This window comes from Bos taurus, chromosome 19, assembly GCF_002263795.3.
Source record: "Bos taurus isolate L1 Dominette 01449 registration number 42190680 breed Hereford chromosome 19, ARS-UCD2.0, whole genome shotgun sequence".
NCBI lineage: Eukaryota > Metazoa > Chordata > Mammalia > Artiodactyla > Bovidae > Bos > Bos taurus.
In genome coordinates this window covers 21,669,198-21,693,721 of record NC_037346.1, presented here as the reverse complement: position 1 = coordinate 21,693,721, position 24,524 = coordinate 21,669,198, and the positions used below count along the sequence as shown (strand labels likewise).

Sequence of the window (24,524 nt, the reverse complement as noted above, 5' to 3'; positions counted from 1 at the left end):
ACAGCCCAGGTACCAAGGGAGAAAGCTGGCTATTTCCACTTTTCAGTTTCTAAAACCTCTGGATTTTGTAATGTGCTCAGGGTGGGAGTTGGATCAGACAGGAAGTGGTCAGAGGAAAAACTGCAGATTCTGAGTTTTCTTTCCACGTGGTGCCTGCAATCAACTCACCCAGAGGCTGTGATTCAGCATTAGAGACAGCTGTCCATCAAGGTGGGACTTAACAGCAGGAAGATGACCCTGCTGCAGGTGCCTAAGCAGATATTATTTAGTCTGAATTAAGGCTTCAGAGGTTGAAGATCATTCCTAACTCAGAAGAAGTTCTTCTATACTGGCAGAGACACTGTATTAACCCCACAGTGACTGCGTGTCTTTAAAGATGACAGGCTGTGTGGCTCTAAAGAAACTGGTTTAAAAAAAAGGCATCAATGTAAGATTCTATTTTGAGGAAGTGTGAAATGCTCTATGGGGGCTTCTTTTTTTTCCTCTCTTTTTTTTTTTTCGGTCCTAATCCATTAGGTATTAGAGAACTGCTCCAACCTAAACATTTATTTTGGCTTTCATCAATATTTAGAATTTGTGATACTAGTATATTTTACTGTTTATTTTATTGCTCTTTCTCTTTCCCTTTCAGTTGTTTTTTTCGGCCGTGCTAGGCCTTCGTTGCTTGGCGCGGGCTTTCTCCAGTTGTGTCAGTCGGGGGCTACTCTTTGCTGCAGTGCTTGAGCTCCTCTTGTAGCAGAACACAGGCTCTAGGTATGTGGGCTTCAGTGGTTACAGCATGCAGGTTCAGCAGTTGTGGTGCACGGGCTTAGCTGCTCCTCAGCATGTGGAATCTCCGCTGACCAGGGATCAAACCTGTGCCCACTGCATTGGCAGGTGGATTCCCTGCCACTGTGCCACCAGGCAAGTCCTGCCTTAAGTTTTAAGTTACCTACCTTAACAAGGCTAAATGCTAAATGTGTACAATTAACTTGAAGCAAAGAGAGACTTAAGATTTGAAAATAAAAATTCTGATTGTAAATGTCTTTTTCCCCATTACTTGGGCAGCTATTTCAATATATATGTAAGCACAATGCCTAAGTTCTATTTCTTTCCAAATAAGTAACACGGGTGAAATACAACTGCTCAAATCTAATTCTGATATCCTAAATCAGTGCTTTCATAGTCTGTGTGAATTTGAAGCATAAAATGAAAAAAAAAGTTGTTTCTCTCCTTCTTCCCCCCATCAAAAAACCCCCAAAACAATGCACTCACCCTTGCAGACATTTCATAGGTGAAATGGAAGAAAAGAGGCCCAAGGAGATGTCGATTTGGAGGCTTATTTAATAAGATCCTGGTGGCAAAGACAAGTGAGGGTCCACCAGAGATTCCTGCCCCAGTCCCCTCCCCAGAGTAAGGCTGTTGCTGGGGACCAACTACTCAACCAGGGGCTACACGTGCCAGGACCCCTGCATCTAAGAGGGCCCGTGCTTCATCTTTGCGAGTGGAACATAAACAGAAGAAATGGGCATCTGTTCCGGGCTGAGAGAGTTAAGAAGCAAGTGTGCCTTCACTCTCTTGCCGCCAAGTGCCCTCTGATGACTGAGAATGACAGGGATCCAGAGGAGGGTAGATCCAAGGGGGTACGGAAGCCTGGATTCTCAGCAATACCATGAAGCAAGCCAGCCCACCAGGAACACGTGCAGACACTACACTTAGCCTGTTAAGCCGCTGATACTTCATCACAGAGGGGCTTCCCAGGTGGCACAGTGGTAGAGAGTCCGCCCACCAATGCAGGAGATGCAGGAGACGTGGGTTTGATCCCAGGGGAAGATCCTCTGGAGGAGGACATGGCAACCCACTCCAGTATTCTTGCCTGGAAAAGAATGGACAGAGGAGCCTGGCGAGCTACAGCCCATGGGGTCACAGAGTCAGACATGACTGAGCGACTAGGCACGCATTTTGTTAGAGTGGGCATGTTAATTCCAAGGTGCTGAGACTGGGGACTGGAAGAGGGAGGAAACACTTATTAGTGAGTTAAGAGGCACACTAGGTAATAAATACAATTTTTTCTTCTATGGAAAACTGATTATCATCTCAAATGTCTAAAATGCTCGGCAGGTATGTAGTGTCATACTAGCGTATATGAACACCTAGGTCGTTCTTATTATGTAACAAGCACACTCTATTCTAAGCACTTATTCTAACTCACTTAGTTCTCACAGATTTGTGAGGTAAACAATTATAACCCCCATTTAGCAGATGTGGAAACTGAGGCCCGTAGAGGTTAAATAATTTGCCTAAAGTCACACAGGTAGTAAGTGGCAGAGGCAGGATGCAAGGCCAGGCAGCTCTGTTCACACAATACACACACATCTCACAATGTGGGTGGATAAAGGTGGATGAAGCTGAGACAATCAGTGAAATCATGTCCAGTCTCAAGGGGTCAGCTACTCAGTGCCGCTCACACGTATTGTCGACCTTCCTATCTTTCAAGAAAACTCAGAAAATCCAAATTTTATGTGAAATCTCCCAATTAAAAAAAATTTTAACCCCCTTCAGCCCAAACAAAGCATATCAACAGACTGCATGTAGCCCGGGGCCAGGCCAGCCACTTGCCATTCCTGCTTTCAGAACAGCTGTCTCCAAGGACCACACTGTCTACCGCTTGTCCAAAGGCCCCTGGGGAATTCTGGGTCTGGAAGCCAGAAGAAGCGTCAACTCTGCAAACAACAGCTCCTTCAGGCCCACTGATATGAATAATTAATTTCTGTTTTCTCACTGCCAGCCCACAAAGGTTACCAACAAGCCCGGCATTCAGGAAGAACACCATGCCCTTCTGAGACAATGAGGACAGGCGTGGGGGGTCCTGGGGGTGCATGGGGAGCCCCATAATGAAGTCCAGCATGGTGGCCTGGGCTCAAAGGGAGCCTGTGGCTGCGGGCACGGGCCTGTGTGCGCGCTCCCCGCCTGGCTGCCTCCACGGAGCCATCAGAGTGGCCGAGAGGCTCGTTAGAGACGTGACACTCTGTGGCCTTCTCGGCTGACTGTCAGCGGGAAAGGGCTCTGAATTCCTCGAGATGCTTTAAAATAAAACAAAAAGGCACAATTATGCAGCCAAACTGAAGGCAAGGCAGCTGCATACAAAGCAGGGCTTTCTTCTAATAGGACCACAACCTCAGCTCGACAGTGCTGAGCCCTCACCTTCCTCCCCGGCCTGCAGCTGTGAAGCATCCGTAATTGGACGCTCCACTGCTTCAGCTCTTGGATTATTCAAACTGCAGGATTTCCAGGAGCCTCGGGTTTCAATTAAGGATATGACCAGGCAACAAGATGAGCACGATCCTCTTACCATCTATTTCATGCACATATTTCATGCGCATGGCCAAACCAGTAATGTCTGTGATGATAATAATAATAAAATTAGCCAACATATACTGTTTACTACATGTCAGGTGCTAAGTGCTTTATATATCAGGTTATTTCATCTTCATACCAATTTCATTAGGTATTCATCATATTATTATCATTCTCCAAGATAAGGAAACTAAGGCCCCCAAAATTTCAGTTAGCTCAAAGTCACACAGCAGTTAAGTGGCGAACTTGGGATTCAAGCCCAAGCAATGTGGTCCTAGACCGCATGCTCCTGAGCACCATACCAGTGACTGTACATTTATGCAGAGCTTCTTGTATGCCAGACCCTATGCTACATATTTTCTGTATATTATTTCATTTAATCTTTATAACATCAGGTGAGATACGATTATCTCTGTTGTACAGAAAAGAAAATAGGTTCATAGAAAAATGAAGTAATTTGGTTAAGGGCACAAAATAATAAACAGCCTACAGCCTGGATCCAAAATAAGTTCTTCTGATTCAAAGCCAAGCTCTTAAAACCATTGGTACATAGTCCCAGCCCATCTAATTTACTAGTGTTCATGAAATTAGTCCTGGAACATCATCTAGTCCAATCACCTTATTTTAGAAATGAGTAGCTGTAGCCTGGAAAGATGAAGATTTAGTGGCGAGATGGAGTAGACTAACTTTGACTCCAGAAAGAGCTGGGCTCTAATCGTAACCCTGTTCCTTATTAGCTGAGTGACTCATTGGGTAAGTCACTCATTGAGTGACTCAATGTTTCTAGACATTATTATTATAGAATAAGAATAATAATACTTAGCCTCATGGGGCTGTATTGATTAAAGTATGTGTGTAATATATACTTCTACTAAACACTCAGAATGGCAAAACAATATCATTATACTCAGGTATTCCCAAATTACAGACTGATAGTTTCAAAAAGTCTATTCTTTATGATTTGAAATAATAGTATAAGTGGTTGAGTAGGTTGTGAGGAAGGCCCCCCAAATCTAATCAACAGACAAAGATGCCAGAAAATTGCATTGTACTTCTGGAACTTTTCTGAGTGTCATGCTAATTCCAAATGTGCAAAATCCCTGTGCATTCCATTGTCACAAATAAGTTAATATTCTACTAGAACAATGACACTGTGGTGGACATGACTGATCACACATGCATAATCCACATGGTTTTAAACTTCTAGTGTCCTTTTCATGATTTTGCATCTGGAGCAACGGACCATGCTTGTCAGCAGTGCACAAATATCAAGATTGGTAATGCAATCTAGCTACATTTCGAGGGTCCCTCTATTTGGTTGCCATGATTGGCACAAATATGCCCATGTGACCAGTTCCTCATAAAAAGCCTCAAAACTTTTATTCTAATAGTTTTTTGGTGGTATCTTTAGGATTCTCTCTCTATATAGTATCGTGTCATCTGTAAAAAGTGACAGTTTCACTTCTTTTCCAATCTGGATTCACTTCTTTCTCTTGTCTGATTGCTATGGTTATGACTTCTAATACTATGTTGAATAAAAGTGGTAAGAATGGGCATCTTTGTCTTGTTCCTGATCTCAGAGGAAATCTTTTAAGCTTTGAGTACAATGCTGGCTATAGGTTTGTCATAAATGGTCTCTATTATGTTGAGGTATGTTCACTCTATACTAACTACATTGACATCTTTTACCATAAATGGATGTTGAATTTTATCAAAAGCTTTTTTCTGCATCTATTGAGATGATCATATAATTTTTATTTTTTAATTTGTTAATATGGTTCATCATATTGACTGATTTGCAGGTATTAAATCATTCTGGCTACCTTGGGATAAATGCCACTTGATCATGGTGTACCATCCTTCTAATGTAGTGTTGAATTTGGTTTGCTAATATTTTGTTGAGGACTTTTGCATCTATGTTCATCAATAATACTGGCCTATAATTTTCTTTTTCTTATGGTATCTTCATCTGGTTTTAGTATCAGGGTGATGCTGACCTCATCGAATGAGTTCAGAAGTGTTGCTTCTTAAATTTTTCGAATACGCTGAGAAGTGAAGTGAAAGTCACTCAGTTGTGTCCAGCTCTTTGCGACCCCATGGACTATACAGTCCATGGAATTCTCCAGGCCAGAACACTGGAGTGGGTAGCCTATCCCTTCTCCAGGGGATCTTCCCAACCCAGGGATCAAACCCAGGTCTCCCACATTGCAGGCGGATTCTTTATCAGCTGAGCTACCAGGGAAGCCCTCACTTTGAGAAGGGTACATGTCAATTCCTTAAATGTTTGGTAGAATTCACCTATGAAGCTTCCTGGTTCTGGACTTTTGTTTATTGAGAGCTTTTTGTTGTTGTTTTTAATCACTGATTTAATTTCTTTACAGGTAGTAGTCTGTTCATATTTTCTATTTCTTCCTGATTCAATCATGGATAGTGTATGTTTCTAGGAATTCATCTATTTCTTCTAAGTTTTCCATTTTGTCAGTGCATAATTATTCACAATAATCTCTTGTGATCCTTCGTATTTTCTCTGGTATTTGCTGTAACTTCTCTGTCTTCATTTCTGATTTTACTTATTTAGGTCCTCTTTTTCCTTTGATGAGTCTGGCTAAAGCTTTTTCAGTTTTGTTTATCTCTTCAAAGAATTTGGTCTTAGTTTCATTGATCTTTTCTACTTCTATAATTTAATTCCATATAGAATTAATTCTATATTTCATTTATTTCTGTTCTGATCTTTATTATTTCTTTACTTCCATTAACTTCGGTTTCGTTTGTTCTTCTTTTTCTAACTCCTCTAGGTGTAAAGTTGGGTTGTTTATTTGAGTAAATACTAGGATAAAATATTATTGCCATAAACTATGTTTTATTCTGTCAATCAAATAAAATAATTTGCATAGAGGTAATCTATTCTTTATGGTAAAAAAAAAAAATTCAAACCTGAGATTCAAACAGACTGCTTTGAGGGAAGATATTCCACACGTCTTCATATTAATAGTTTGCTGTTAGAACATTCCAACACGGCCTCAGACAAGGAAGGGCATCAAAGGCCTGTGCTGGACCTCTCTGGAGTCTGTTGATACACACATTTTTTTTCTTGCTTTTTCTCTGAATCCTCTGTAAAAAAAATCTTAGTCATGAGTACAGTCTGCTACTGAGTCTTATAAAGTGAAAATGAAAGTCACTCAGTCATGTCCAACTCTTCAGTTCAGTTCAGTTCAGTCGCTCAGTCGTGTCCGACTCTTTGTGACCCTAATTCTCCAGGCCAGAATACTGGAGTGGGTAGCCTATCCCTTCTCCACCGGATCTTCCCAACCCAGAGATTGAACCCAGGGCTCCTGCATTGTAGGCAGATTCTTTACCAGCTGAGCCACAAGGGAAGCCCAAGAATACTGGGGTGGGTAGCCTATCCCTTCTCCACCGGATCTTCCTGACCCAGGAATTGAACTGGGGTCTCCTGCATTGCAGGTGGATCCTTTACTAACTGAGCTATCAGGGAAGCCTGAGTCTTATAAATCCTTCCAGCAAATCACTGAATGAAACAATGGTGAAACTGTTCAGCCATTTCTGACATTGTTTTTCACACTTTTGAGACCCACCCTCTCAAATACATAAACAAACAGCTATGGTTACCACTTGGCCTTAGTGAGAAGGGAACTTGGAGATTTCCAGGACATTACTTTGATTTTTGAGGCTCAGGGAGACATTCTTCTGTATGAATATAAGTCAGGTGTTTGTATCAGCCAAGATAAACGAGGTAATGCTGCAGTAACAAATAGCACCAAACATTTCAGTGGCTTAAGATAACAATGGTTTATTTCTCACTCTAGGATATGTCCACTGAGGGTTGAATAGGAGCTCTGCTCTGTATTGCCCTCTCTCTAAGACCCAGGATAATGGAATTGCTACTGTTTGGAACAGCATATATTGCAGTAGCCAATGAAAAAGAGTGCTCTGAAGAGTCTCACTCCAACACTAAATGCTCTGCTTTGGAGGTTGCACACATCATTTCCATTCAAACTCACTGGTTAGAACTAGGCAAACAGTCCTACTCATTTTGAAGGGAATCATGAATATAATCCTACCTACCGTGTTCCTAGACAGCAAAGGAGAATCTAAATATTTAGTTTATGGTCTTAATGACAAGCACAGATCTTCATTAGCTGGGGAAGGCCTAGTTGGGCAGATCTGAAGTATTGCACTGACCACCTTCAAGAAACAACACACTCTATCAGAAAGAGGGATGCAAAATGGCAAATTCTCAATAGGTAGGATGGATATGGTAGCAAGCGGAGGGCACATTTCAAAATCTCCCTGGGGCGTGTTTGAAATGGCTGATGTTTGAAATGATGATGTTTGAAAATGGCTTCAGGAAGAAAAGCACAACACAGCCCTTGAGAATCATAAGCTCTAGAATATGTCCCCAATTGGTCCTACTTGTCCAAAAAAAAAAAAGAAGAGGAGAAGGGGAAGTAAAGAAGAGGAGAAGGGGAAGTAAAGAAGAAGAGGCAGAGAAAATGAAAAAGGTGTTAAATGCTAAAGACCCCAATAGTCTGTCCATGAAATTCTTACTTGAAAAATAAACAATCTTTCTCTTGTTGTTTAGTCGCTAAGTCATGTCTAACTCTTTTACGACCCTATGGACTGTAGCCCACCAAACTCCTCTGTCCATGGGATTTCCCAGGCAAGAATACTGGATGGGTTGCCATTTCCTTCCCCAGGGGATCTTCCCAACTCACAGATTGAACTCCTGTCTCCTGCATTGGCAGATAGATTCTTTATCACTGAGCTACCAAGGAAGCCCACAGTCTTTCTCTTATTGTTCATTAAATACAATATGCCAGCATTGTGTTAGAGGCAGGAATACTAGAATTTTCTAAAATGATGATCTAATGTACACAATTTACGGACTTGAAATCCAGCAGGGGAACAGAGAGGCAAACCATTTTAATCCATTTTATAACTGTTCAAATGAATGTGCAAGTTCAGGCAAGGATTGTGGGGCCAACACTGCACTGGTTTTCCAAAAGCCATTCACAGTTCCCCTTCTCCCTTAACATTCTTTACTATAGACGCTGAAGACTGAAAATTCGTGATTCTCTAAGCCCTCCTGGCAGCTCAGGCCATACTACTCAGTGTTGGCCAATAGCATGGAAGTAGCAGTTGCTAGGTAGGACTTGGGGGAAAGTCTTTTAAAGGGCCAGACAGCTAGTATGATCACTTCAGTCTGTCTAATCTCATTCGATTTAGGGGCTAGAATAATCACTTTGTCTTTAACGCAGAAGATAACTGGGGCTGGAGGAGAAAGGCTAAGGGCAGAACAATAAGTTATGGCAGTGATTTAGATTGGAGGTAATGGAATAAACCTCTGCATATTCATGAACATTTATAAGCACCTCCTATATGTCAAGAACTATGACATTCTGGGGCTACAGCGACAAATAAGATACAGGTCAGTATAAGGGTGCCTCTCACCATGTCAATCACATTCCCAGGGCAGGAATGAGAGATTTTCTGCCCCCTGCTCCAAGTTCAGGCAACACAAGCAGGGATGGGGCCCAGATAAATTAAAGCCAGCCCCACTCTGCAGCAATTCAAAGGGACACCAGGACTGCTACAGTAATGGAAAGAAAGCGACTTAACAGGCGATGCTCTTTTTATGTATATATCTCACCCAAACTAGCCCTGATGTTGCCCCAAATCCGGTCTAGTTATTTTAAATCACTGCATGTGGCAAATTAGAAGATGAAATGGCACAGTTGTAGGAGAAGCCTGGACTCAAAACAGTCCCACTTGACTGGTGGGAATGGTCTAGAATTACAGAGTGACAATTACACAACTTGGCGAATACAGTACAAAACTCGACTGTCCATTTTAAACAGGTGAATTTTATGGCATGTGAATTCTCTCTCAATAAAAGTAATCAATTAGTTAATTATTCGGATGGGAGAATAAACAGTCCCACCACTTAGCCCTAAGCAAACTTGGGCTCGTTGGTTAACAGGTCTGTTTCCTCAACTGCAAAACAGAGAACAGTATTACCTCTTTTACAGTAAGAAAAGAACAGTAGACTGTTCTGAATATTAAATGTGATCACGTAGGTTAAGCATCTAACACAGTGCCGTGCAGGTAGTAGAAGCAAAATATCTTCTAGTTTCTTTCTTCCTAAGTGCCAATAAAATTTTTAAAACAATCATTTTTGCAGCAGCCGCAAGACGTGACATAAGCTCTAGGCAACCTCCCTTCAGACAGTCTTATCTCAGGCAGACAAGAGCAGGGATCAAATGGGAAGACAGGAACACGAACCAAAGCTCTGCTCACTGCAGAAAGACTGCAGATTTACTCTGCAGCTCCGCAGTGCAGAAATAATGAGCAATTCACGCAATGGAAAAAACAGCTACACAGACAGAGCAGTGGTAAAGAAAGTCGGTCAGGCACAGACATTTCTGCCTATAATTCTAGTTTAGAATCCAAACAGAATCATTTCCTAAATAGCCAAATCCACCCCAACACCTGGTCAAGTCTGTGTGGCCACAACACCCAGCCCTGATGGTTAGAGGTGACCCAGGTCCCACTCTTGCTATGGTTCCTCAAAACCAGACTGAACCCAAAACAAATCTTACATAACCAGAATCGTCGGGCACAGTACCACACTGGAATTTAAGTCTCCACTGAGCTTCTCCTTTGTGACTCTTAGAAAATCAACCAGCTACTTATCAAGGGAAGATCCCCTAGAGAAGGAAATGGTAACCCACTCCAGTATTCTTGCCTGGGAAATCCCATGGACAGAGGAGCCTGGCAGGCTACAGTTCATGGGATGACAAAAGAGTCGGACATGACTTAGTGACTAAACAACTTATCAAGTACCTGCTGTGCACCCAACCTTGTGAAAGATAGATACTGTTGTGAGGGAGAAAAAGGATAAGCCATGATCCCTGCTTTTGAGGAGCCAGCTAACCTCTTAGTTTGAGAGCAACACTTTAGAGTAAACATATAAAGGCATCGTGCCTTGCACAGAGCAGTGGTTCCGTTGTTATTTGTTCACTGGGTCAATGAATCAATAGATGGTACAATAATAAAACGACTGTGTAAGTATGGGGCTCACTCGAGGAACCACAAGATGGGTTGGAGTACTTGGAAAAGGCTTGTGCCAGAAGCTGCTAGTTGCCTACTCAATATCAATTCTCCCATTTTTCCTTGCAACAGAGACCCTATTTTATTTGAGGTGGCCATATGCCCAGATAAAATACTACATTTCCCAGCCTCCCTTGTAGCTAGAGATGGCTAGTGAACTCTAAACAAAAACCGTCAAGAGAAGCTTCTAGGAAAGTGCCTTAAAAGGCAGACCAACAGCTGCTACTCAGTCTTATGTCCTTTTCCCCTTTCTTCTAATTCATGTCTGAAACAAGAATGTGATGGCTGGATTTCCAGTAGCTTTTTGGACCATGAGGAACCTTGAGACAGAAAAGCAAAAAGAAACGTAGATTCCTGACAATTATAGGCTCGCCATTCTCTCCCTGGACTGTCTGCCTCTAGAATTCCTTTATATGAGAGATAAAGAAACCTCTATCTTGCTTTTTGGGGGTTTTGTTGAATGCAGCAAACCCATACCTTAACTAATACAAGTTTCCACAGAAAAAGCCAGGCCTTAAAGGAAAGACTCACAACTGGGGAAGAAAAGGAGGGAGGGCATCTCAAATGCCAGAAAAAGCACTGGAAAAGACACTGACAAGAATGAGCACTGGCTGAAGCCAAGACGCTAGAGAACAGGAAGTAAGGAGAAGACAGATGATGGTTTTGCAGTGGAGACAGGGCTTGATTGGGGAAGGATTAGGGACCACAGATTTGCTCCCTCTGAAGGAGCAAAACATCATTGGACCTGGAGCGAGGTAAGAAAGGAGAGAAAGAGGCAGATGAAGAGGCTTGGGGAACTTCGTTCCATGAAGAAATATAAGTGTGAGCTGTGGCCTGGGTCAGCCGACTGAAAATTCCTGGACTTAAGGGGCTTGATTGGGGAAGGATTAGGGACCACAGATTTGCTCCCTCTGAAGGAACAAAGCATCACTGGACCTGGAGCGAGGTAAGAAAGGAGAGAAAGAGGCAGATGAAGAGGCTTGGGGAACTTCATTCCATGAAGAAATATAAGTGTGAGCTGTGGCCTGGGTCAGCCGACTGAAAATTCCTGGACTTAAGACAGTAACAATAACACCATCTAAGATTTATTAAACACTTATGTGCCCTGTTGTGTGCGTATGGACTCTACACACATTATCTGACTGTGGCTTCATGACAAGAGTATCATATAGTCTTATCATTATCACCTCCACTTGGCAGACAAGGGATTGGGGCTTAGAGAGAGTCAGTAACTTGTCCAAGGGAAGCCATACAACCCTGCAAGCTAGGCAACATCCAGCCCATTCTTCAGAGGCGGAAAGTGTTTGCACCATTCTTTCAAAGCCAGGAAAAGGTATGAAGATCCTGAGTTCAAAACACAAAGATCCAGAGACTTCCCTGGTGGTCCAGTGGTTAAGGCTCTGAGCTCCTAGTGCAGGGGGCCTGGGTTCGATCCCTGATAGGGATACTAGATCCCACACGCTGCAACTAAAAGATCTTGCATGCTACAATTAAGAACCAACTCAGCCAAATAAATTAATTAAAAACAACAACACACACATACACAAAGATGCAGAGTTAAATACAGAGCCAACTGCTTTGTGAATAGACTCTTCATCAGAAGAAAAACAGATCAGAGGAATGCAAAAGTTTTCAGGCTTGGGTGCATTTACTACTTGTAGAGGAGGAAGACATTGCTAACAAGCTCACCCACACCTGCCTGGCTGGCTGGTGTTCATGAAATGTAGACAGCCCTAAGATGGTGGAACATGCATTAGAAAACCAAGCAAACAGTGATGGCATCCGCATCACTTCGGTTACGAATGAATTGTAGCCAGCCACCAGCTCCTGTATCTCTAACAGTTTTTTTAATATCTCTCCACAACAGAGAATAGGGGAAAAAAATTACTTTATCACATCTAAGGCTGAAAATTTTGAGTTAAGACATTCAGACACAGCCACCGAACACAAGAATTTCTTCCTGAAGCAAAAATCTCGTTAGTCACTAACGGGAAGAGAGAAAATAATCTATCAGGTTACAAATAAACTAGGTAACATGAGTACCTAGTAGGAAATATATTTCCCATGAAGATTAAGAATAAAAAGTCTCCCTTGGTAGCCTGGCAGAATCTAATGCCAGGGCCTCCCAAGTAGAGAAATCTGGAAATCTACACCAGGCTCAGGAAAGCCTTACATATTGGAAGCTAGAAAGTGTCAGCTTTGTAAGACTGATCCAAGTTCCATGCTGTCTCCACTACAAGCTGTTTGAGGCTGGGTAAATGTCTTCACCTCTCCCAGCCTCCACATATTCATCTACAGAGTGGGAAGAATAACTTCCACCCACTAAATGAGGTTAAATGAGACAGTCTGCTGCGCCTGTTACTATGATTTCGACAGGACTCACATCTTAAGCGTTCTCGGCTTAAAATCCCAAGAAAGAAAAGACCGTCGGCTACAATGGAAAGAGCCCCGATCTGGCTCCTAGACTCTGCTTGAGGGTCATGACCGTGTGACCCTGAGGTTATTATTTTTAGGGCTCGAGGATCCTCATATGACTGAGGAGGCGCAGGAAGACTCTCAGACCAAATCTAAGATCCTTTCTCATTTGAGGCCCTTGCATGTCACTGAGGTTCTAAATGGCAGGCCTTACTTAGTCACTCATTTCAGGATTTAACAAGTTACCTACTGGAAAGTTGTTCCTTTATCTAAAAAGAAGCAAAAAAGTTTCTACCCTAGAAGCAAAAAGGCCAACGAGAACCTTGAGGATAGGTCACTGATTTTTGCAGTCTTGACCCTTAACACAGACCCGGCACAAAGCAAGACTCAGATAAATCCTTGATGAGTGGAATGGATGAGTAAATGAACGAAGGATTTTTGAGGGCTGGCAAAAATAAGACTGTTTGTCCTCCACTAAGCCAAGTTTAATGCAAGCAAAAAAAAAAAAATGCTACCAATTTAAAATATTAATGATATTTACTTCATCATCTGAATGACGATCAGAATACCAGATGAATGGCGCTGCCAGTCAACGTGGGCTTTTGCTGGGAGAGTGCACTTTGGTCCACGTGTGGCAGAGGGGACACCATAGTCTACAGAAGGGACACATAAACTTTGAAGAAGGACATGTCACCCAGGGTGCAGATAGCAGGGGTGATACAGAAGCATGCCAACATGAAAGTGAAAATACCAGGGCCTCCACATGTGGCTGGCCAGTTGTTGGGAGCCCAAGAGCTCCCAGCTGAGGCGGGGAGACCTAAAATCCAGCAGGCAGACTGCTCACCTGTGAGGCCAAGTCCATGAGGAGTCCCATGGGCAAGCGGCAACCCTCATGGTTGACCTCAGCAGATGAACTGGGGTCTGTTGGGGACTTTAGTGACAAAATAATATATGAATACACATATATACACACATATGCATTTAAAGGTCAGTGTGTGAATAAAGTCGTCAGCTCTTTAAGTATTTTATTGTACGTCATTTTCATAACTATCCTGAGATGTAAGTGCTATCATTGGAGGCAGTATAGCTTGGTGTTTAAAGGCACAGACTTGCAAGTCAGACTGCACTCATTCAAATCCTAAGTGCCACTTAGGGTAACCTTGTGGGTTACCGAGGTACCCAAGCTGGGTAACCTTGGGCAGGTTTATTTAAGCCCTCTGAGCCTCATGCTTCTCATACATAAAATGGAAACAGTAGTAGGGCCCGTCTTATGAAACTGGTGTGTGGTATACATGAGTTAACACGTGTAAAATGCTTAGAACAGGAACAGGCACAAAGCAAGCCCTCAGGAAGCGTTAGCTTTTCTTGTTATTTCTGTTAATAGAGACTGAGATGTAGAAAGGCCAGCGGCTCATTCACGGCCTCACGCCTGCTGCGGGGCTGAGCCTGAGCACACAGGTGGGTCTGTCTTCACAGCACATGTGACCCAACACGGCTGATTCTAGCTCTGCAGCCCCCAGCCCCACCCCGTTCGCATTGCCGCCTTCATTCATGCCATCCATGGCCTCAGTACCAACAGGGCAATAAGACGCGAACTGGAAGATACTAAAAGAACTGGTATTCTAGGGATTTCCCTGATGGTCCAGGGGGTAAGAATCCGCCTTGCCATGCACTGCAACTAAGTCCTGTGGCAGCCAAATAAATAAACACTTTTAAAAAATAAAGAAAGAAGAACTGGCATTCTAACTCAAACCCTGATTTGTCTATTATGTGTAGAACAAACTCAAATGTGTCTTGGTACGGGGGTCTGCAGCTCAGCTAAGAGAAAACGACCCTTTTCTAAGGAGGAAGGCACTTCTGCCTTTGGGCCTTTTTATGTGAGGTCTCACATGCTCTCTCTCCTTGAAACTCTGAGAGGAAAGCAAAGCCTGAATTGTGCAATAAAACCCGATGGGGTGAGGCTCTCTGAGTAGTGACAATGGGCATGCTTCCTGGTGGAGAGGGAGGAGCTTAAGGGCCAATCCAGCCAGAGAGCCTCATAAGCCAAGATCACCACCCTGCCCTGGGTCCTGCCCTGCTTCTGGAAGGTTCTAGAAAGAGTCAGAGCCTGGCTAGGAAAAAAAAAAAAAACACAAAAACACAAACCACCCGTGATCCAGAATGATCTGAGAGTGGAAAGCTCTGAAGCACTGACTCAAAGAAAACGACCCAGAGTTGTAGTTAGTTGTAGTTTGTTAATACTATGGGTACTTACTATTGCCAGGCCCTGTTCAAAGCCCTCTAGAAATGATATCCCATTTATTCTTCATATCAATGGTATGATGTCACCTGTGTTTATTAGTCCCATTTAACTGATGAGAAAACCAAAACACAGAAAATTCAAATAACTTCTCCCAAGGTCATACAAGCAGTCTAGCTTCAGAGCCCATGGTCTTTATCAGCATTTTCAAATCTTTAGAACCAGCCCTTAGCATGAAATACATTCTACATCAGCAGCCAGTATACATTCACAAGTATACAGAACCGAAACAAAGTTTTAAAGCAGACTACCACTCACCATTACTGTGTGCAATGCACTCTGATGTTTTCCATTCTATTCCATTCCATTAAAAAAAACAAAACAAAACTATCACTCAGCAAATATTTATGGAACACCTATTATGTGTTAGACACTCTTAGGCTTTGGGGCTATGTCAGTGGATAAGAGATAAAAATCTTTGCCCTTTGGAGCTTGCATTTTACCAGAGAGAGAGAATGAATAAGATCCACGTGCAAAATTGTAGCATCTGAGATGGTAATTTGGCAAGAGCTATGGAGAGAAGTGAAGCAGGGAAGGCCAAGGGCAGGCAGCCAGAGGAGGCCTATGACGCTTTCTCTCCCCATCATGCTGATTCCAGTGGGCTGGCTGTCACCCACAGCTGGAAAAGCCTGTCCTCTAACCTCTCCACTCCAGCGCCCTCTGTATGTCTGAAGGCTCTTCTGCCTAGACTCTGTGCACGTGACACTCGTATGTGACCATGTGCACGTGTGTATACCTGTTATAGGAGTGCATGGATGTTTTGCATGCCTGTATGAATATGCATGTCCACCTCTATTCGCTTCCTCACTGGGGAGGTTTGGGAGACACGAGGCAGCGCCCCCACACGCAGCTTTCCAAGGGCTCCCTACACAAGCCTGCCCTGCAGAAGGATCCTGGAATGGAGCCTGAAAACCAGCTCAGGCACCATGAGCCAATGCCATGAGTGCCAGACATGTGCCCTGGCTGGAGTCCTCAATTCAGAGGAAGGGAAATTTTGTTGTTGGTGGTGGTGGTGGTCCACCCAGAGAGACCACCTCTTGTAAATCGTTAGGGCAGAGGGAATTAGTTTCCAACCTGAATCAAGGTGCTCTATGTGCTAGAGTGCCCTTAAGGAGAGAGGAGAGAACAGAAATCAAACCACTACCTGGGGGAAAAGCAGTGCATCAGGCACACCTGGCAGACTGATTGATGTGGGTCTGCGGGGAGACGGGATTGCAGCCAGCTCTAAAGCGGCCCTGGGCCCCTTGGGTAGTCTCTATGGAGGGCATTTGGAACTTGGCACTAGAATGAAATCTTCAGACTCTAAGTTAAAGGGGGCACATAAAAATGTGACTAGCATGGGCAGCAAAAGCATTGCCTATGGGAGAAGCAGCCAATCTCTGCTAATGAATAAGCATAATTGATCACAACAGATGACTTGATGGCCCTTCCAAATGTGCTTTTAGCAAAGTGGACAGTTTTTCATTCAAATGCAAGCTCACCCAGATAAGATCTAATAATGGAGATTTTGGAAGAATCCCAGCATCAGTGATTTCTTCTTTTTTTTTTTTAATCCTTCACTGAACAGGGAAAACATCTTAAGTTCCTGGCTTGACCCAACCAGAGGACAGTTTATGCTTTCCCTATGGCTGAGGAGACTCTGACAGTCCCTGGGGCAGCAGAGGATTGGTCACAGGACAGCCCACATTCCTATCTGTCTTTTCCTCTTGGGCCCCTTTCCCATTCCTGACCTGTGGGGAGCTGGGTGGGCAGGAGACTGCATTCAATTCAATGCAATCATCCATTTATTCAATAAATACGTATTGAGCAAAAGACCCTGATGCTGGGAGGGATTGGGGGCAGGAGGAGAAGGGGACGACAGAGGATGAGATGGCTGGATGGCATCACCGACTCGATGGACATGAGTTTGGGTAAACTCCGGGAGTTGGTAACAGACAGGGAGGCCTGGCGTGCTGCGATTCATGGGGTCGCAAAGGGTCGGACACGACTGAGCGACTGAACTGAACTGATATGCAAGGCACCGTGCTGACCATTGAAAGGGGATTCCACCACAAGATGGCTAAGCTCAGGTCCTGTCCTCAGAAGACAGGGCAGATATGAGGAGAAACAAGAAAATGACAGGAGGCCCCAGGGGAGGTCCCAGCTGGCTCCAACAAGCACTTAATCTTTCTGAGCTTAGGTTTCCTCCTTATCAAAGGAAGGCCCGGCTGTAGGCATGATCTCTGCCCATTCCGCCAGCTCAAAAACTCTATGATTCTAAGCCCTCCCCTTCCCACTCAGGCTCCTAGGAAGCTGACAGACCAGGCGCTGCCTTCTAGGAAGGAGACAGTCAGCAAAGGAAGGGGGTGCTGAGGGTATAATGGACCTTTCCCAACGTGAGAGCTTCCTTCATTTTGGCCAGAACACAAGCTACAGGCTGGAGAAGATGCGAGAGCCGTTCAGAAAATTAAGTGGAAGTTTGAGACTTCCATATCGAGGAATCTAGGGAAATGGGAACCGCTGGAGTCTGTGCAGGGAAGGATATCAGTTGTGGCGCCGGGGAACCTAGCCGACCTGCGAGGATGAGTTGGAGGTGGGGGTGGCGGTGATGCTGCAATGAAGTAGAAAGGCTGAGGCCCCAAGTGAAAGATTCCTCGCACGGTGTGGTCGAGGGCATCATCTTTTCATCCCCTGTCATCGTCATAATGTTTATTTTCTCAAACTCGCCCAACCGAAATCCACTTTGCACCATCATTTTTAAGTTCTACAAGTGCCTTCAAGGTACACACGTAAATCATGTCTCCCTTCTGCTCAGGCGCCTGAGGCCAAACAGGACCATCAGGGTGTGCCAGGAAGGGGTGGGAGATTCAAGATACAGGATACAAGAGGCGAGGATGCACACAGGGGTGCGCCTACCTGCAAAGGAGCCGTCCTCGTGGTCGGAGCTGTTGCGGCTGCAGTCACTGCCCCTCTCGGGCGAGCTGTGGCTGGGCGAGTCCCGCTCGGGCAGCCCTAGGAACCTCTTGCGCCGCCACTGGGGGAGGTGCTCGCGAGCCCGACGCCGGGGGGGCTCCTCTGCCGCTGGGGGCGAGCCCCGCCCGTCCTTGGCCTCTGCCTCCAGTTGCTCCAGGTCCCGACTCCCGCGCACCTGCCGCCGGCCCCCGAGGATCAGGTGCATCCAGCGATGGGAACCGTACGCCCGCGCCGGCTTTTCGGCCTCATCGCAGGTCCCGGGCCGGCAAGGGGCCACAAGCAACTGGCTGAGGGCGAATTTCTCGTTCAGATCCACCATCTCGAAATCGTGGTCACTGCTGTCGCCCCCATCGTCCGCGCCCGAGGCGGCGTCCGCCTCGCCCTCCTCCGAGCCCCGCCCCGCGCGGAGCCCGGCTGACCGCTCCTCTCTCCGGGCGCCGGGAGCCGTGCCATGGTGGCCTGGGGGCGCGCAGTCCTCCCGGGGCCTGAAGAGGAGGCGAGGCTGCAGGAGCTGCTGGTGGATGGCGGCGGTCAGGCTGCGCACCGCGCCCCCGGCCCCCGCCGCCCCGGGCCACGTGGGAAGGTCCAGGCACGCGTAGGGGGGGCTCTCGGTCTTGGCGGCCACCGCCGGGTCGGGGAGCGAGGGGCCCCGGGGGTCTCCATCACCGCCACCCGCTGCGCCCTTCTCCTCGCGCTGCGGCCGCGGCGGCGGCTCCCGCTCCGGTCGGGCCGGCGCCGGCTCCTCCGCGGAGGCCCCCCCGCAGTCGCCGAGTCCGCCCCCCGGGCGCCCGCAGCCGAGGTCCCGCTTCTCCAGGGCCGCCTGCAGGTAGACGGCTTTGAACTTCTCCTCGGCCAGCACCTGTTGCAGCCACTTCAGTTTGAGTTTGCTGCGCTCCAGCTCGCGTTCCATGTCCAGCACCGAGTCCAGCTGCATAACGGGCACCTCCTCCCCAGGGAACTCGGCCCGCCAGTGGCGCTCAAAGTCCTGGGGGTCCCACATGCCGGGCGCCCCTTCGGGCCTCCGGGGCCCAGCGCCTCCGCGCGCAGCGGGTTGGGGTCGCGCCCGGCTCTCTCCGCGCTGACGCAGTCGCCTGCTCTTTACTTCTGCTCCAGATAGAAAATAAGGGAAAAAATAATAATAATAAAGTTTTTTTCCCCTTCCGCCCTCGAGCCCTTTTCTTCTTCTTCTGGGTTTCGCCTCCCTGACGTCAGCGGCCACCGGCGGCGGCGGAGGCGGGGGCCTCGGGGCCCTGGGTCCGCCCCCGGGGGCAGGACGCGAGGAGCCCGCGGTCTGCGGCCGGGGCTCAGTGCCCGGCGGCCCCCGGGCTCCGACGTCTGGAGAGCTGCGGCGGGGGCGGAGCCTCGCGGGCGCCTCTGGGCGGCGCGGGCAGCTGGGAGGCTGCGAGAGCGCCCGGCGGAGCGGGCCTGCAGAGCAGCCCACCCCGTAGGCGGCCGCCGTGGGCGCGACTCGCATCTTCCCGGCCAGTCCCGTTGCGCAGCTCCCGCCGCCGCCGGCGCAGACCGCACAGGCTCTCCGCTCCCGAGCGCGGGGCCGCGAGGCCAGGGAGGCGAGAGCGGCGTGGAGGGAGCGCGCGGGGGCGCCCTGGGCCGCAGCCAACCTTCAGCCGCCCGGCCCTCCGCAGTCTTGCCCGTCCGGGTCACGGCGGCGCCTGGGACCAAGAAGGAAAAGGTGCGGGAAAGGCGATGTGGCCGTGCGGCGAGGGCAGGTGTCAAGGGAGCCGTCGGCGAACCGGCGGGGTTGTCCCTGCCTTGGATTTATTGAGCGCGTTGAACTACTAATTCGGGCCTCTCTGGTGTCTCAAACGGTAAAGAATACGCCTGCAATGAGGGAGACTTGGGTTCGATCCCTGGGTTGGGAAGATCCCCTGGAGGAGGGCATGGCAACCCACTCCAGCATTCTTGCCTGGAGAATCCCCATGGACAGAGGAGCCTGGTGGGCTACAGTCCATGGGATCGCAAGGAGTCGGACACAACTGAGCGACTAAGCATACACACACAATTAACATGTCCAAAATCACCGAGCTCCTTAATCCAAAACGGGATGAGACTGTGTGTGTGTGTGTGTTTGAGATCCATTAGAGCTTTCTCTCCACTGCTCACTAGAGCTTTTCAGGGGAGACACGGGCAAGGATGACAGCTCCAAGTGACTCTGCTTAGAGGCCCCTGTGACTTCAAAGCTGAGGATACCCCCATGTGACTCCTTGTGACTGAATCAAACCAGGGCTGGCAGGGGACTTAGACGCTGACCTGGGCGTCTAAGAGGACCCTCCACTTTGCTTCCTCTTTGTGGCCTCAACAATTCCTCTGAAGAGAAAAAGAAAGGAGCTGGGGACCCGGGGCTGGGCTGACATTGGGAGTGGGGCAGAGGGAGGGCTCCCGCCTCACCCGCCTCACCACCTCTTCACACCTGGCTGCACCCCTTCTCCAGGGTCCTTGGTGAGGTCCCACTGTCTTCGGAGAGAGGGCCTGATCAACTGTCTCATGCTCTCTGCAAGGGAGGACCTTGTTGGTGACTCACATTTTCTTCATTTTAAGGATGAGGAATTTGATCCTGTAAGAGGCTTAAGTGACTTGGCAGCTAGGAATTCTTCCTGGCCACAGTGCCCTTTGGGGACTGGAGTTAAACTCAGTGACCCCTCCTCTCCAAGTTCTCACCACTGGCTGCTCATATAAACCATCTGAACAGACCATCCTTCTTCCACCTTTCAATCCCTTTCAGGCTGTCCCTCAAGGCTGGTTAATGGGAAGATATCAGAAAGATATTTCTTAACCACAAATGGGGCTTCCCTGGTGGGTCAGCAATAAAGAATCCACCTGCAAAGCAGGAGATTGGGGTTCGTTCCCTGGATGGGGAAGATCCCCTGGAGGAGGGCATGGCAATCTAGTCCAATATTCTTGCTTGGAGAATCCCATGGACAGATGAGCCTGGTGGGTCTATGAGACAGATGAGTCCATGGGGTCACAAGAGTCTGACATGACTGAAGCGAATGAGCAGGCATGCAACCACAAATGAGACACTGTCACTCTTCTGTTCAAACCCTTCCCCACCCCCCACCCCCACCCCGTGGCTCTTCACACCTCCAGGATGGAGTCCAGACTCCTCTCCCACAAAGGAGATCTTCCCACTTTTGGTCTCTACCCACCTCTCTGCCTTCCTTGTAGGCTTAAGCTTTATCAACTCCATGCTGTCCCCCAAAACACCTTGTTCTTTTTTTTAAAAAAAAATTTATTTATTTACTTTATTTTTGGCTGTGTGAGGTCTTAGTTGCAGCACGTGGGATCTTTACTTGCAGCACATGGACTTCTCTCTATTTATGGCGCTCGGGCTTAGTTGTCCCGCTGCTGCTCTTAGGGTCCCAAATAGGGATCGAATCTGGGGGCCCCTGCATTGGAAGGCACTGGACCACCAGGGAAGTCGCAAAGACATCTTGTTCTTAAATGTACCGTTTTCCTCTTAGAACTCCTGTCCCTCCACACAGGCAGAACTACCTGCTGCCTGGGGGCTCCAACTCTCCTTTAAGATACGGCTCTATCTCTGAGAAACCTTTTCTGGTCCCTCTCCCTCCTCTTTATGTCACACTCCGTCTTATACAAAGCTTTATCTTTTTGCCCTTGTTCCACTTCATGGCAATTATCAGTGACATCTTTGTTTCCCTTTCTTTCACAGCTGCTCTCAAGGTCAGGGATTGTGTCTTTTCCACGTGTGTATTCTTGCTGCTGCTTGCAGAGCGTGATTGAGAGATAGCTGATAACTGTTGAATGAAATGAATGAATGAATGAACAGGCAGATGACTGGATTCTCACCTTGCAATTCCTACTCCAATTGTGAATCACTCCAGGCTGGGAGCTAATGTGCTTCCCACTGAGACTTCTCAACTCTGGCATTTCCTTCCTGGACAAAGTCTGTGTTTACTCAGTTTTCCAACATTCCTTCTTCCTTTTTCTTTCTTTTTTTAATTTGGTGTGTCACTGGTATGACTCATTACTGTTTGTGACCGATTGCCATGGGGAAATGGATATGTTTTCAAATACTTGAGTTGAGTGTCCAGCTCCTGTGATTTCTCAGTCCTTCACCTAGTCCCTCAAGCTGCTGCTTTTCTCCCACCTTTGTTTCATGTTTTGAAGACACTGTCCCTACCTTCTTGAGGCCACCACTATCTTTGTCCACTGGGAGGGACTGAAGCGCTTTCAGTGTCCACAGCCAGCCAGTGCAGGGGTTTTCCATCAAGCAGAGTTCACAAGCATCTTGGCCTCTGTTAAGATGATGGCATCCAATCCAATCACTTCATGGCAAATAGATGGGGAAAAAATGGAAACAGTGACAGACTTCATTTTCTTGAGCTCCAAAATTACTGCCACCGGTGACTGTAGCTATGAAACTAAAAAAGATGTTTGTTCCTTGGAAGGAAAGCTATAACAAATCTAGACAGCATATTAAAAAGCAGAGACATCACTTTGCCAACAAAGGTCTGTCTAGTCAAAGCTATGGTTTTTCCAGTAGCCATGTATGGATGTGAGAGTTGGATCATAAAGAAGGCTGAGCACTGAAGAACTGATGCTTTTGAACTGTGGTGCTGGAGAAGACTCTTGAGAGTCCCTTGGACAGCAAGATCAAACCAGTCAATCCTAAAGGAAATCAGCCCTGAATATTCATCGGAAGGACTGATGCTGAAGCTCCAATAATTTGGCCACCTGATGCCAAGAGCCGACTCACTGGAAAAGACCCTGATGCTGGGAAAGATTAAGGGCAAGAGGAGAAGGGGGCAACAGAGGATGAGATGGTTGGATGGCATTGCTGACTTATTAAACATGAGTTTGAGCAACTCTGGGAGATGGTGAAGGACAGATAAGCCTGGTGTGCTGTAGTCCATGGGGTCACAAAGACTCAGACATGAGTGAGCAACTGTACAACAACAACAAGATTTCAGAATGGTGGAACTTGCCTGGCAGTTCAATAGTTAGGACTCTGAGCTTCCACTGCAGGGGGTGTGGGTTCCATCCCTGGTCGGGGAACTAAGATCCTGCATGCTGCATGGTGCAGAAAAAAAAAAAAGAAAAGGTTTCAGAATGGGGGAGAAATGCAACATAGCAGAGACAGATAACCCTAGTCAACAGCATATTGATTGGAGGATGTTTTCATATTTAAATACAAAGGAAAAAACCCTATAAGTTCCTATAGGCATCAATTTCTGAATTTGTAATTTCCCTGGGAGGATAGTTTCAACTCTGTCCTTTAATTAAAGCAGCAGTTGGATTCCCTTTTGGTCAAAGGAAGTGGTTACCAATACCACTAATTTTTTTCCACGAGGACCAATATAGCCAGAAATGCCAACATTCATCTTCTGTAAACAGATCCCAGGAGCAAACTTCATTGTCTCTAGCTGGTGGATAGTTCAGCTTTATTACTTGGCTTTGGGTCATCATGGGGGCAAGGGTAGAGTGGCTGACATTTATTGAGTCCACATTTCTAGTGGCCATATGGCTTTGATTGCATCTAATTTCTCACCACAACCCTGTGAAGAAGGTGTTATTGTCAAGGTAGTGTGAGAGAGAAATGGAAGATCAAAGAGGTTAGAGGTCATACAGCTAATTTTCTAGATTCTAAATCTCAATAGCTTTGGTTTGGCCCAGGTGCATCTGTTATTGGCATTCATTCATTCAATAAATATTTGTTGAGCATCATTAACTTCCAGAGACTGGCAAATCAAGTTTAAACTTTGTAACCTGGCATATCAGATTCTTCACAATGGCTCCTCTGACCCCAGCTTACTTGTCCAATCGCATTTCTTGAATTTCTTCTGCTTGCTGCACCTATTCAGGTCCCCAGTCTGAAGACCCTTTCTGTGTTCTGTGCGACCTCCCTTTGGCCCATCGTGGATTTCTGCAGCAGATAGTTCCCATGGCTGTTGGGGTCTCACTGCAAACACCCACCCCTACTACTCTCCACTTTTGTGCCCTAGGATGTTTCTCAAGCATCCCAGATGGAAGCTTCTACAGGGGGCAAGTTATCCCTGGGGCACCTATGGCTGGTGGAAATGGGAACTGGTTAATAAATGCTGCAGGCTCCTATCTTTGGAGAGCCTGTCTGAGGCATATACTCTGCATCGTTGCTCAGGGATCTTCAAGAGGAATGACAGTTGGTTCACAGTGGTAACCAATCCATGATGGGCTCTCTATTGGATTTCCATTCTTGTCTGTCTCCCTCTCCCTCACTCCTGCTTCCTGGAATCATCTCCTGACTATGGAACTTCCCTGGAGGTTCAATGGTTAAGACTTCACCTTCCAATGCAGAGTGTACAGGTTCGATCCCTGGTCAGGAGACTAAGATCCCATGTGCCACACAGTGAGGCCAAAATTTTTTTTAATTAATAAA

At 46.6% G+C, this 24,524-nt stretch overlaps 1 protein-coding gene across 1 annotated transcript in view; it reads right to left on the bottom strand.

Moving 5' to 3' along the window:
- Nucleotides 1-19,301, bottom strand: part of ABR (ABR activator of RhoGEF and GTPase) — a 188,498-nt gene extending 169,197 nt beyond the window's left edge. The window contains exon 1 of the mRNA XM_005220104.5: nt 18,074-19,301. Coding sequence (XP_005220161.3) covers nt 18,074-19,130 — 1,057 coding nt within the window. The 5' untranslated portion in view covers nt 19,131-19,301. The remainder of the gene's footprint in view (nt 1-18,073) is intronic.
- Nucleotides 19,302-24,524: the final 5,223 nt, after the last annotated feature.